We start from the raw sequence: 13448 nt of genomic DNA on the forward strand, positions 1-13448 counted from the left end.
GCGGTTTCACCGTGTTCGCCAGGATGGTCTCGATCTCCTGACCTTGTGAACCGCCTGCCTCGTCCTCCCAAAGTGCTGAGATTACAGGCGTGAGCCACTGCGCCTGGCCAACCTGGACATCTTAGAGAGTAAAAGGGGCCTATCCCAGGTAAACCAGAAGGTGGGATCGCCCTGACTAAAACCGTCTTGTTCTGGCTCATAAGCCAGGGCTTCTTACTCCTGGATGCAACCTGGACTCAAGTTAACAGAAGTGTCTTCAGTGTAACTAAAGTGTTACATTCTGCCCCATCCGGGCACCTCCCATTTTTAGAAAGTTGAACCTCTCCACAGTCCTGCTTTCCCCCACAGAGGGTAAAGGAATAGCGCTCAGGCTCCAACGACCATGTTTATCCCATGCTTTTGGGCCTTTGAATATGCGTTTCCTCTGCTGACACCAGCCTCCTCCTCTGCTTGGCTGACTTCTCTCAGTCTCAGTTGGGATACCTTCTCTTCTAGCAAAGCTTCCCTGACCACTGTTTGGGCTTGTATAACCCCCATGTCTGTCCCATCAGGATACCTCCCAAATTTCAGTGTTTCCTGTCCTCCTCCCCTACTAGAGTGTGTCACCATTGTGATTAGGAACGTTCCCACCGCATTCCCTGCCCAGACAAGTAGACCATGAGAGCTTTTAATAGAGATTCGCCTGAAGGACATGGGCCCCCGTGAGCTGGGTCACGTGGTAATTAGAGTTTCAGCATTTGTTTCCCGTTATATTTGTTTTTTAGTTGTTTGTAGGTTTTTGCTTTTTTTTTAATTGCAGTAAAATATACATCACATGAAGTTTACCATTTTAACCATCTTTAAGTGTACAGTTTGGTGGTATTAAGTACATTCACATTGTTGTGTGACCATCATCACCATCCATCTCTAGAACTTTTTCATCTTCTCATTTTGAAAAACTGCATCCATTAAACAATAACTCCCCATTCCCCAGCCCCTGGCAACCACCATTGTACTTTCTGTCTTTATGAATTTGCCTATTCTAAACACCTCATATAAATGAAATTATACATACAGTATTTGTCCTTACATGTGTGCTTATTTCAGTTAGCATAATGTCTAAAAGGATCATCCACATTGTAGCATATTGTAGCATTTCCTTCCTTTTGAAGACTGAATAATATTCCATTGTATGGATAGACTACATTTTGTTTATCCATCCATTGATGGACATTTAATTGTTTACACCTTTTGGTTTATTATGAATAATGCTGCTTCAAACATTGGTGTACAAATGTCTGCTTTCAATTTTAGGGGGTATACTCTTAGGAGTAGAATTTCAAGATTCTGTGTTTAATTTTTTGAGGAACTCCCATACTGATTTCCACAGTGGATGTGCCATTTTATATTCACAACACCAGCAAGATATAAGGTTCCAATGTCTTCACATCCTCTCCAATAGTAGTTGTGTGTGTGTGTTTTTAATTAATAGCCACTCTCATAAGGTATAAGGTTCCAGTGTCTTCACATCCTCTCCAATAGTTGTTGTGTGTGTGTGTGTGTGTGTGTGTGTGTTTATTAAGTAATAGCCACTCTCATAAGGTATGAGGTTCCAGTGTTTTCACATCCTCTCCAGTAGTTGTTTTGTGTGTGTGTGTGTGTGTGTGTGTGTGTGTGTGTGTGTGTTTAATTAATAGCCACTCTCATGGGTGGGAAGTGCCTTTTACATTTGAACACCATAACAAGCAGTTGTTTTAGTTAAGCCCATGTGGATTTTGGTAGAAATCTGATAGGAAGGCAGGGTGGGATCCACAATTCCAGCCACCCACGGGCAAGTCGCAGCACTCCTCCAACCTCAGTTTACTCATCTGTAGAATGGAAGTTGTAATAGGACCTGCCTCTGGGTTGGTAAAGTGATGAAATGAAATAATCCTTGTAAAGCATTTAGTGTAGTGTCTGGCGCATGGTGTGAGCTTAATACACGATAGTTATTTTTATGCTTTGCTTCTGAAAGTGGGCAGGAGATAGTCTTAGCACCTCTACCTTTCAAATCGATGATGGAAAGACAGCTCAGAGGAAAACCTCTGGTATTGAGATGTAAAAAAAGCAGCTGTTTGCACAAACAACATTCACGGGCATAAAAAGGAATTTAAAAATTTACCAACAAGTCCAACCCAGGTCTCCAGCATGTTTTTTTTTTTTTTTTTCCATTTGTGCCTGTTCTCTTCCAGACATCCGTCATTTGTATAAACAACCTTTGCTATTGTCATGGCCTTGAATACAAAACAATATATCCTTTTTGCTTCCCCTACCAATTATCCTAAGTGCTTCCACTTCCCTGTGCATACCCCCTTACCTTTGGCTGAGATATGTTCTTTCAAAGTTGCCCTATTATAGCTAAGGCAACCATCTTTTCTGATTCCAAACTCAAGACTTGTTGTGTGATGGGATTTTTGCGCAGGCTGGGAATTGGAGGTCTGCTCTTCCTGCTGACACGTTGCAGCTTTTGTAACATTTCAAATGTTTATGAGTCCTGGGTTGTTTCAACTAGGTGTAATTGCCAGGGGTATATCCTTGCTGTGTTTGGTTAGATAACACTGCAAAGGACATCTTTGTGCATATAACTTTTCTTTTGGATTACTTCCAGAGAATACATTTTTAGAAGTCTGATTACTGAGTTGAAAAGAAGTGTTTTGCCGGGGTGAGGGGAAAATATTTGATTTGGAGTCAGAAGGCCTGAATTCCAACCCCACCTCTACCCCTCACTAGCAGTGGGAATTTGAACTGGCTGTTTCTGGACCATATTTTTTTTCTCATCTGTAAGAATGGTGGTAATTAATAATTTGAACAGCACAACTTGTTGAGAAGATGAATGAGAGAAGGCACAAGATGCACAGAGTCACTTAGCATGGTGCCTGACTCTTGACGTGGGTCTCAAAAATGTTAGTTGAAAGTGAATATTGCTGAATTGCTTTTACAATTTACATTATCGCAGGACCAGATAAGGAAATCCATTTTCCCACACTCACGTCTACATTGAGTATTACTGTTTTCTTCTCTTAGGTGTTTTTTGCACACTGGCTTAATGCCTCCTATGGTTCAGACTCCAGATACAGCCATGAACAGGACCCAGGACCCTTCTTGCTAGGAGCTCACCATTTAGTGGAGGAAACAGAGGTAGTCACCAGGTATTCCTCAGTGCTGGGCGAGGGGGAAGCAGGAAGTGAGATATTGCAGCACAGAGGAGCACCTGAATAAGACCCACTCATGGAGTGTTAGAGAAGGCTTCCTGGAGGAGGTGGCATTGAGATTAAGCTAGGTAGTGAGGTAAGGGCAGTGCAGAGGCATGAAGGCGAGAAAGTGTACACTGTGTTTTGTGGCCTGTCTGGGGTTCATTGTGCTGAAGTATGTGGGTGTATGTGACAGACAGACAGATGGGGTGGTGTCAGTCATTAGAATGAAACTGGGGAGACGAAGAGGATCTGGATCCTGTCTGGCCTTTATTCAGAGGGCAGCAAGGAGACACGGGGGTGTTGAGCAGGGGAACGACATCCTGGCGCTTGCACGTTGGAGACACCCCTGGCTACTGCTAGGTGAATGGATAGGAGGAGGCCACAGCTGAGGCAGGATTGTCAGTGAGGAGGCTGATTTTATTTTATTTTATTTTATTTTATTTTATTTTATTTTTTTGTTTTGAGACGGAGTCTCGCTCTGTCACCCAGGCTGGAGTGCAGTGGCTGGATCTCAGCTCACTGCAAGCTCCGCCTCCCGGGTTCACGCCATTCTCCTGCCTCAGCTTCCCGAGTAGCTGGGACTACAGGCGCCCGCCACCTCGCCCGGCTAGTTTTTTTGTATTTTTTTAGTAGAGACGGGGTTTCACCGTGTTAGCCAGGATAGTCTCGATCTCCTGACCTCGTGATCCGCCCGTCTCGGCCTCCCAAAGTGCTGGGATTACAGGCTTGAGCCACCGCGCCCGGCCAACTATTTTATTTTTAAGACGGGGTCTGGCTTTGTTACCCAGGCCGGAGTGCTGTGATGTGATCTTGGCTCACTGTAACCTCAGCCTCCCAGGCTCAGACAATCCTTAGCCTCCTGAGTAGCTGGGACTACAGGCACGCACCACCACACCTGGCTAATTTTTGTATTTTTCAGTAGAGATGGGTTTTTGCCATGTTGCCCAGGCTGGTCTCCTTGGCTCAAGTGATCCTCCCACCTCGGCCTCCTAAAGTGCTGGGATTATAGGCATGAGCCATTGCGCCTGGCCAGAGGCTGATTTTAAATATCCCTTCTCTGTGAAATCTTCCCTGGCTAGACCTTCTCACATTCCCTCTTTTTTTGTCACTTATGTAACATTCTGGAGCTTGTCCTTACCTTGTTTTTTTTTTTGTTTTTTGTTTTTGTCCTTTTTTTCATCTTCGTGAATCACCATTCCATGGGAGCAGGGTTTTTTATTTGTTTTGTTCACTGCTGTGTCCCCAGCGCCTGGCCCAGAGCCTGGTACGTAGATGCTTGATAACTGTGTGAAGGAAGGAAGGAAGGAAGGGAGGGAGGGAGGGAGGGCGGGCCACAGTCATGGGGACAGAGACAAGAGGATGTACATACTCCAGTGATACTTGACATTTTGACCGGGCCCTTTCTGGAGGACAGACCTCCTGTGCACAGCAGCCCTTCTCTGGGAGGACATCAGCGTGCACTTTGCCAATGCGTTCCTGGCTCTTTTCGTGGCTCACTGCACAGGATGGATTTGCAGATTTGGGGGCTAAGGTCACATTCTGGAAGATGCTGGAAGGTGTCAGGACCAGCCCACGCTCCTCGCCACATGGTGGCATTCCCAGGAAGTGGCAGCCAGAGACTGAATAAATGACTGATAAGCTCTCTGATCGAATTTTAGGGCGTAATTATGAAAGATCTTAAACAGCTGTTAGAATGAATCAACGCCTCTGAATCTGGGAGAAAAGCTGCCAAACTGTTTGGTTTTGAATGGAAGTGCTTTTCTTCCCTTCTCTCTTGTGAATCGCTCAGATTTCCCCAGGAGGCTTCAAGCTCCATGGCTGTGTCCTCAGCATCAAGCATAGAACCTGGCGCTTGGGAGGGAGGCAGTGAGAGTTGGCGGAAGTAGGGTCAGAAGGCTGGACAAATGAATGCTTTCGAATGACTCCTGTTGAATTTCAGCACCTGTTGCTCTTGGGTGACTCCCTTCTCAGACAAATGATTTTTTTCCTGCACGAAATGGCAGAAGATGGGAATTTTGCACTTTGCAAATTAAGCTTGGGGAGATCAAGCTTGTGGACTTGGCAGGTTCAGCAACAGTAGGGAAACACTCATTGCTAGTCCACTTCCTGGGGTCAGACTGATGTCCCCTCTCTCACACTCCTACCACAGCCTCCTGACCTCCCCAGATGGATGCCTTGTTTTCCATCTGTTCAACGTGCTGCCCTCCATGATAATTTACATACATATGAAACTAGAGGTGGCTCAGACTTGGTTTCCCTTCTTTCTCTGGGGAGGTCTTGTTGACTTGGCTTTGGTCATAATGCTCAGCTAATATACTGTTTAAAAAAAGAGGCAGGGTGGCCGGGTGTGGTGGCTCACGTCTCTAATCCCAGCACTTAGGAGGCCGAGGCAGGTGGATCACGAGGTCAGGAGATCAAGACCATCTTGGCTAACATAGTGAAACCCTGTCTCTACTAAAAATACAAAAAATTAGCCAGGTGTGGTGGTGTGCACCTGTAATCCCAGCTACTGGTTAAGCTGAGGCAGGAGAATCGTTTGAACCTGGGAGGCGGAGGTTGCAGTGAGCCGAGATCACGCCATTGCCCTCTAGCCTGGGTGACACACCGAGACTCTGTCTGTAAATAAATAAATAGCCAGGTGTGGTGGTGGATGCCTGTAATCCCAGCTTCTCAGAGGCTAAGGCACGAGAATCACTTGAACCTGGAAGGCGGACTTTGCAGTGAGCCAAGATTGTACCACTGGACTCCAGCCTGGGCTACAAAGTGAGACTCTGTCTAAAAAAAAAAATAAATAAATAAATAAATAATAAATAATAGTGAACATGTCCACCCCAAGAATAAATAGCATCTAGCCTCTTTGTGAGTGGGCTTCACAAATGTTTTCGAAGAGGCTAACATCTCTTAAATCAAGTGTAACATATGCGATTTAAAAGAAAGCTTTAAAGCATACAGTTAAATTGGTTTCCTTGTATTTTACAGCAGGTTAAATGAAAACCTGAGAATCATGGGTTTCTAGATTTGGCTAGGACTTTAAAATATTACGGAGCCATCTACTATGGTGGTTTAAAAACTACTTTTACTAGGCTGGGCATGGTGGCTCAATCCCAGCACTTTGGAAGGCCGAGGCAGGAGGATCATGAAGTCAGGATTTCAAGACCAGCCTGGCCAACATAGTGAAACCCTGTCTGTACTAAAACTACAAAAATTAGCCAGGTGTGGTGGCATGCGCCTGTAGTCCCAGCTACTCAGGAGGCTGAGGGGAGAGAATTGCTTGAACCTGGGAGCCAGAGGTTGCAGTAAGCTGAGACCACGCCATTGCACTCCAGCCTGGGTGGCAGAGTGAGACTCCATTTCAAAAAGAAAAACAGGCCGGGCCCGGTGGCTCACACCTGTAATCCCAGCACTTTGGGAGGCCGAGGTGGGTGGATCACGAGGTCAGGAGATTGAGACCATCCTGGCTAACACGGTGAAACCCCGTCTCTACTAAATATACAAAAAATTAGCCGGGCTAGGTGGCGGGCGCCTGTAGTCCCAGCTACTCGGGAGGCTGAGGCAGGAGAATGGCATGAACCCGGGCGGCAGAGCTTACAGTGAGCTGAGATCACGCCACTGCTCTCCAGCCTGGGCAACAGAGCAAGACTCCGTCTCAAAAAAAAAAGCAAAAATAAAAACCCAACCAAATAAACAAAAAGCAAATCCCAAATAACTCCTTTTACTTTTCTTTGTTCATTGATTTATTAATTCATTCACTGACTCATTTGTGCAACTGTATTTACATACCAGGCATCTGCTAGGCATTTGCAATGGTAACTTGAGAGGCAGTTCAAGACACAAAGCAGATGATGGGTCACAGAGGCACTGTTTGGTGTAGAGGAGTGTGGACCAAGGGACTTACTTTATCTTATCCTTCCCCTTTTGTTTCCATGCAGTATAGTCACTGAGGTGGGTTCAAGGTTCCCAAAGTGGGGTGACATTTGTGTACCATTGATCCTAATTCAGCAAATGGTTGCTCTTGGTGACTCTTTTCCCAGGAAAATCCATGCAGAGAAGCATTCATTCCACATTTGGGCAGGTGAGCTGGCGTGACAGTGTGAGGTTAATGTGGATGCAGCAGGTGCCTGCCCTCAGGGTGGAGCTCCTCTGTGTGACTCTGAAACTGATAGAGGTCTCTGGGTGAGGGTTGGTGGACTGAGCCTCTGGCTTGTGAAACTGATAGGGGTCTCTGGGTGAGGGTTGGTGGACTGAGCCTCTGGCTGAACGCTTCACGGCTCTTTGGTTCTGTCATTCAGTAGCCACAGCCACAGCTAGAGTAACTCATCTTATGTCCCAGATTGTTTAGAGTCATTTGGCATGAGAATCATGGTACCTGGACGGACTTATTTAGCATCTTAGAGAGTGGGCAGCAGGGGCAGAAGAATAATTCTTCATTCATTTACCTAGTAACTCAACAATGATTTATTTCTCTATTCAATAATCAGGTACCTGGTACTTTTATGTGCCAGGCTGCTGTGCTAGCCACTAGGGATTTGGGGTGTCCTCTGGGGGACTTACCATTGAATGGGAGAAGCTGATGTGAAGGATGACGTCCTATTAAATGCAACAGTGCAGCTATGCTGAGTCCTGCCAAGCCTCTGAGTGTATGTGGTGCTCTGTGAACAGGTAGCAGGGGGTTGCACCGGCTTGAAGGGAGACAGAGATGTGTGAACTGTGGTCTGAGGGGTGGACTTGTGTCTATGTATGAGCAAGACAGTTGTCCCAGAGAACAGGCATAGCATGTGCAAAGGCCCCGAGGAGGCATTTGGAGGGCTTCAAAGAGGTACAATGTCCAAACACTGCTGATGAGCAGAAGCAGGTACCAAGTAACTCAGCACCTTGAATGCTCAGCAGCTACCTCCTTTAAGTCAAGCGAGTTGTCCAGAACCACCAGTTCCAATTCTAGGCAATCAATCCTCCTGTTTGCCCCCACATCCCGCATTTAAAAATTGACATTTGTTACCCAGTTGTAATTGCTGTGTGTGTATGTGTGTGTTTCTTACAGAAGACTGTGAGTTGCATGGTTGCCGGGGATATTTCATGCTCATCTTTGTACACACCGTAGGTGCTCAATAAACATATCAGAGAACAGGGAAGATTGTTATTGAGCACGTACTGTGGGCTCAGCACTATTTATGCACACGTACATATAAGGCTACAAAATCGAAAAGCCAAAAGGAGCATACGTTTTACAAGCTGGAGTAGATGCCAGCGGATGCATTTGGAGCTTTTGAAAGCTTTTGTGCCGTCTGTTCCCATACTGCCAGAACTCCGGAACTGAGGCTGTCATCCTGTGTCTCCGTAGACCTGCTGAAACTCAGCCTGCTGGGACGAGTCTGCTTTCCCCCCTCCTGTTTCTACCATGGAAGTGTGTGGACAGCCCCATTCACGATGACATGTGACACCACCGGCTTTCCCCGGCAGTCACACCCCCTGACCCAGGGCCTGCCAGCTTCGGTAAGTGGGGCCCATGCTTGACCGAAGCTTGAGGGCTGGAGTGTCCAGGGACGTGGAGAGCGCCTGTGGGTTCTGCCAGAAAATTTTCTCTCTGTCCTTTGAATCCTGTCATTGTTCCGTGTCTCATGTGCTGGCTATTACGTATGTATCCCCGATCAGGGTTTCCAGAGGTCACAGGGGCTGGCCCTAAAGGCCAATGGCCCTGATTCTGGGTGGGATTCTGGAGCCTTAGAACTCTGGTGGGGATCTTTGTGGATGGAAATTTTCCAATTCTCAGATCCTTCATATCTGTCCCTCCGTTCTACCTCTAACCGTGTCTAGACAGTGTTCTCCAGTTTGGGGAGATGGAATCTGTTAGCACCATCGAGCGTGTAAGGAAGAGAAAATATCAAAATCTGTCTGCCTTTCTTTCCTGGAGGCTGCTGAGTGAGTCAGAGCCGGGGGAGCAGTGTGGGGCCCCAAGGAAGGGAAGTGGAGAGGCTTGTATTTAACTAAAATACCTTCTACTTTTTTAGTCCATCTAGGTGGGGGCTGGCTGGGGGCAGTTTCACAGGGAAGAAAACACTGGCATGAAGAGAGCCTGAGGGATCGAGAGCAGCAACTTACCTGGCACTTTTTAAGACCAGAAAGGAATAAAAAATAATTTTTAAAAAGACAGAGCTGAGGCCGGGCCTGGTGGCTCACACCTGTAATCCCAGCACTTTGGGAGGCCGAGGTGGGCAGATCACCTGAGGTCAGGAGTTTGAGACCAACCTGACCAACATGGAGAAACCCTATCTCTACCAAAAGTACAAAATTAACTGGGGGTGGTGGCGCATGCCTGTAATCCCAGCTACTTAGGAGGCTGAGGCAGGAGAATGGCTGGAACCTGGGAAGAGGAGGTTGCTGTGTTGCACCATTGCACTCCAGCCTAGGCAACAAGAGTGCAACTTGGTCTCCAAAAAAAAAAAAAAAAAAAATACAGAGCTAAGTGGGTAGTGGACTTGAGGTTAGGTTTCAGCCGGGTGACTGTAGGCAAGTCTGGTGACCTCTCTGGGCCCTTTCCCTTCATCTCCATGAGGGAGATAATGATGATGCCTTCATTCCTACCTTTCGGGGTTGCTGGAGGATTAATGAGAGAGGAAGGCCCCTGCTTTGAGAAAACAGATCTCATAGCAGCGTGAACAAGAGGCTTATGCCCCAAGCTGCTGCAAAATGGGGTCTCCTAATTGTACCCACTAAATAGGGTTGTGAGGAGGATGAGATTTATAAAACAAGAAGCATGTCACACAGCTCGAGATCTTACTCACGGGAAGCCCTCACAGTTGGACGTTTCTCTTTTTATTAAGAATATGAAGGCAGTCAGCATAAAATGTGTGTTCAACAGAAAAGAACCACAAGCAAACAAATAACAAAAGCAGGTTGAGTGAGAAAAATGAGAATGGCTTCTTTTTATGGCATCTGGAAGGGTGGGAGAGGGGAAAGAAAAGGAACTAAGGGACAATTGGGTGGGGTTGGTGCCTAGGGCATGGGTTCCAAGGTCACTAACCAGCATTATGCTCCCAGGCACCCCCGAGCTGCGAGCTGCGTTGCTGTGTGACCTGCAGCAGGTCACTTGCCTTCTCTGTGCTAGGTGCTTAGCATACACTTGTGATTAGGATCACCTGGGATGTGGGCAGGCTCTGCAGTGGGAAAACAGGGTAACAGGAGTGAGGGAATGTGAGGACGCTCCCACTGAGGCCTATTCAGGGAGGAGCATGTGTGGTGTGAGTTTGGTGTCAAACCTGGTTTTAAATCCTGGCTTCGCGTCTTGCTTCCTGGGTGATTCCAGACCAGTTAGTTGGCCTCTCTGAGCTGGTTTCCTTATCTGTATAGCAGAGATCACTGCTGTTTGCCGTTAAGTGCTGGCCTCTAGATGAGCTGAGTCGGGAAAACCCTCCAGCGAGTGTTGATGCTTTTTCTACACCCTTAGAGCTGGAACGAACTTCAGGGATGGACGTTTAGTCCACTCCCCTTGTCCAGAGCTCAGAGACTGGGAGAGGCAGGTCCAAGCCTGCCTGGTGAGGTCAGCGGAGGGCTGTCGTAACAGAATCTGGGGCTTAGGACTCTGTCCCATTTCTCTAAACCATTCTGCTTCAACCCAGACGCTGACTGTTTTCCAAACTTACTTTTTTGTTTGTTTTGTTTAGCAATTGCTTCTCCATTCTCGATGTTCCTAACCCCCATGGGTCCACAACCATAACCATGGCCACGCGGGTCGAGGTGGGCTCCATAACGCCTTTGACGGCCGTGCCAGGCCTGGGTGAGATTGGCAAGGAGGAGACCCTGACGAGGACCTACTTCCTCCAGGCCGGCGAAGCCTCTGGGGCTCCTCCAGCCCGGATCTTGGAAGCAAAGAGCCCCCTGCGGAGTCCGGCCCGCTTACTCCCTCTGCCAAGGCTCGCCCCCAAACCCTTCTCGAAGGAGCAGGACGTGAAATCTCCTGTCCCATCTCTGCGGCCCATTTCAACTGGACCTTCTTCCTCTGGGGGGCTCTCTGAGGAGCCAGCAGCAAAGGATCTGGACAAGAGGATGCCTGGCTTGGTGGGGCAGGAGGTGGGCAGTGGGGAGGGCCCGAGGATGGGCTCGCCCCTCTTCAACAAGGCTGTGTTCCCGCGGCCCAGCCCCAACACCATGATTCTCTTCGAAACCACCAAAAGCGGCCCCACTGTGGGGAAGGCGGTCCGTGAGGGGGCCGAGGAGGCCAAGCCGGGTGTGTCTGGCTCCCGGCCTGAGGTGGCCGCCAAGCCCACCCTGCTCACCCGAAAGCCTGCGGGGACCCTTCCCCGGTCAGGCCCCCTGTCTCAGGACACAAAGTCACCTGTACCCCAAGAGGAGGCAGGCCAAGACCAGCCTCCTTTAAAGGCCAGCAGTGTGGAGGACACGGCACGCCCTGTTGTGGAGCCCAGGCCTCGCCTGAAGAGGAGGCCCGTGTCTGCCATTTTCACGGAGTCCATTCAGCCTCAGAAGCCAGGCCCTGGTGCAGCGGCCACCGTGGGCAAAGTGCCCCCCACCCCTCCCGAGAAGACGTGGGTGAGGAAGCCCAGGCCCTTGTCCATGGACCTCACGGCCCGGTTCGAGAACAAAGAGGCCTTCCTGAGGAAGGTGGCCGATGAAGGAAGTGGAGCCCCAGCAGGGGACATGGCTGGGCTAGAGAGGCCCAGAGCAGCGTCCAAGATGGACAGGGAGTGTTTGGTCAAGGCGGAGGCTCCTCTTCATGATCCTGATTGGGACTTCCTAGAGGTGGCCAAGAAAATCCGTGAACAGAAGGAGAAGATGCTTTTGAAGCCAGAGACGGGCAGCCCCAGAGCCCTGGGGGGCTCAGCCAGGGTCACCCCCAGCAATGACCAGAGTCCCCGGGAAGAAAGGGCCAAGCTGGACCCAGAGCCAGAGAAGGCTGCTGAGTCCCCCTCGCCCAGGCTGGGAAGGGGCCTAGAACTTGCTGAGGTTAAGAGCAGAGTGGCGGACGGGGAGGCCCTGGCAGGGGGAGAGTGGGCCTCTAGGAGGAGCGTTAGGAAGTGCATCAACCTGTTTCGGGAGGACAGCACCTTGGCCTTGGCAGTGGGGTCTGAACCCCGCCTGGCCACCCCCGCGTCCCCACTGGTGGCACCAGAGCCGGAGAAAGGGGTTGTCAGCGTCCAGGAGCGGATCAGAGGCTGGACTGCCGAGAGCTCCGAGGCCAAGCCCGAGGTCAGGAGGAGGACGTTCCAGGCTCGGCCACTGTCGGCGGATTTGACCAAATTGTAAGTAGGCACATCCTACGCCCCTCCCTCAGCCGCCCACCCACAGGCCCTGAGGAGAAGGGAACCAGGCTCCGTGCTGGGCACCTGTTGCCCCCCTCAGTTTACCCATAGCCCAAGAGGAGGTCGTGGCAGGGTCCATTTCTCAGATGAGGAAGGTGCGGCACGGAGAGGCAGTGCAGCTTCCCTCTGGGTATGGCCAGCCGGGGGGCCTGGAGCTGTTTTCATGGCTTTTCTCAGCTTCAGGTGTGCTGTGTGATTGAACTGGCTGGTGTGTGCCCATTTCACGGAGGCAGGGCAGAAGGGTGAAATACTGTGAGGAGGTGGGAGCTGGATGGCATTCCGGCTGAGCCTGTCTCCATAGCTAAGCCTTTCTTCCCTGAAGGCAGAGAGAGAACACTTCAGACTGGGCCTAAGCCTCTATGAGTGGCCCAGAAAATAAACTCAGAGGAGTCAAGGTAACTTGGGCAAGTCAGTTGGTTAATACTGATATTCTAAGTCAGTTGGTTAATACTGATATTCTTTTTTTTTGAGATGGAGTCTTGCTCTGTTGCCCAGGTTGGAGTGCAGTGGTGTGACCTCCACTCGCTGCAGCCTCTGCCTCCCGGGTTCAAGCAGTTCTTCTGCCACAGACTCCCGAGTAGCTGGTATTACAGGTGCCCGCCACCACGCCCAGCTAATTTTTGTATTTTTAGTAGAGATGGGGTTTTACCAGGTAGGCCAGGCTGGTCTCAAACTCCTGACCTGAGGTGATCCGCCCACCTCGGCCTCCCAAAGTGCTGGGATTACAGGCGTGAGCCACTGTGCCCGGCCTAATACTGATATTCTAAGTCAGTTGGTTAATACTGATCTTCTGAGTCATTTGGTTAATAATGATATTCTAAGTCAGTTGGTTAATACCAATATACTAAGTCAGTTGGCTAATAATGATATTCTACATCAGTTGGTTAATAATGATATTCTAAGTCGGTTGGTTAATACCGATATT

At 49.1% G+C, this 13448-nt stretch overlaps 1 protein-coding gene across 2 annotated transcripts in view; it reads left to right on the top strand.

The window, feature by feature from the left end:
• KIAA1671 (KIAA1671 ortholog) overlaps positions 1-13448 on the top strand; it is a 253647-nt gene that overhangs the window by 67514 nt on the left and 172685 nt on the right. The window contains exons 2-3 of one of the 2 annotated variants that reach the window (XM_065522346.2): positions 8513-8702; positions 10871-12463. In XM_065522346.2, the coding sequence (XP_065378418.1) occupies positions 10926-12463 (1538 nt within the window). In that variant the 5' untranslated portion in view covers positions 8513-8702; positions 10871-10925. The remainder of the gene's footprint in view (positions 1-8512; positions 8703-10870; positions 12464-13448) is intronic. The other variant, XM_005567751.5, reaches the window with a different exon arrangement.

This window comes from Macaca fascicularis, chromosome 10 (genome assembly GCF_037993035.2).
Source record: "Macaca fascicularis isolate 582-1 chromosome 10, T2T-MFA8v1.1".
NCBI lineage: Eukaryota > Metazoa > Chordata > Mammalia > Primates > Cercopithecidae > Macaca > Macaca fascicularis.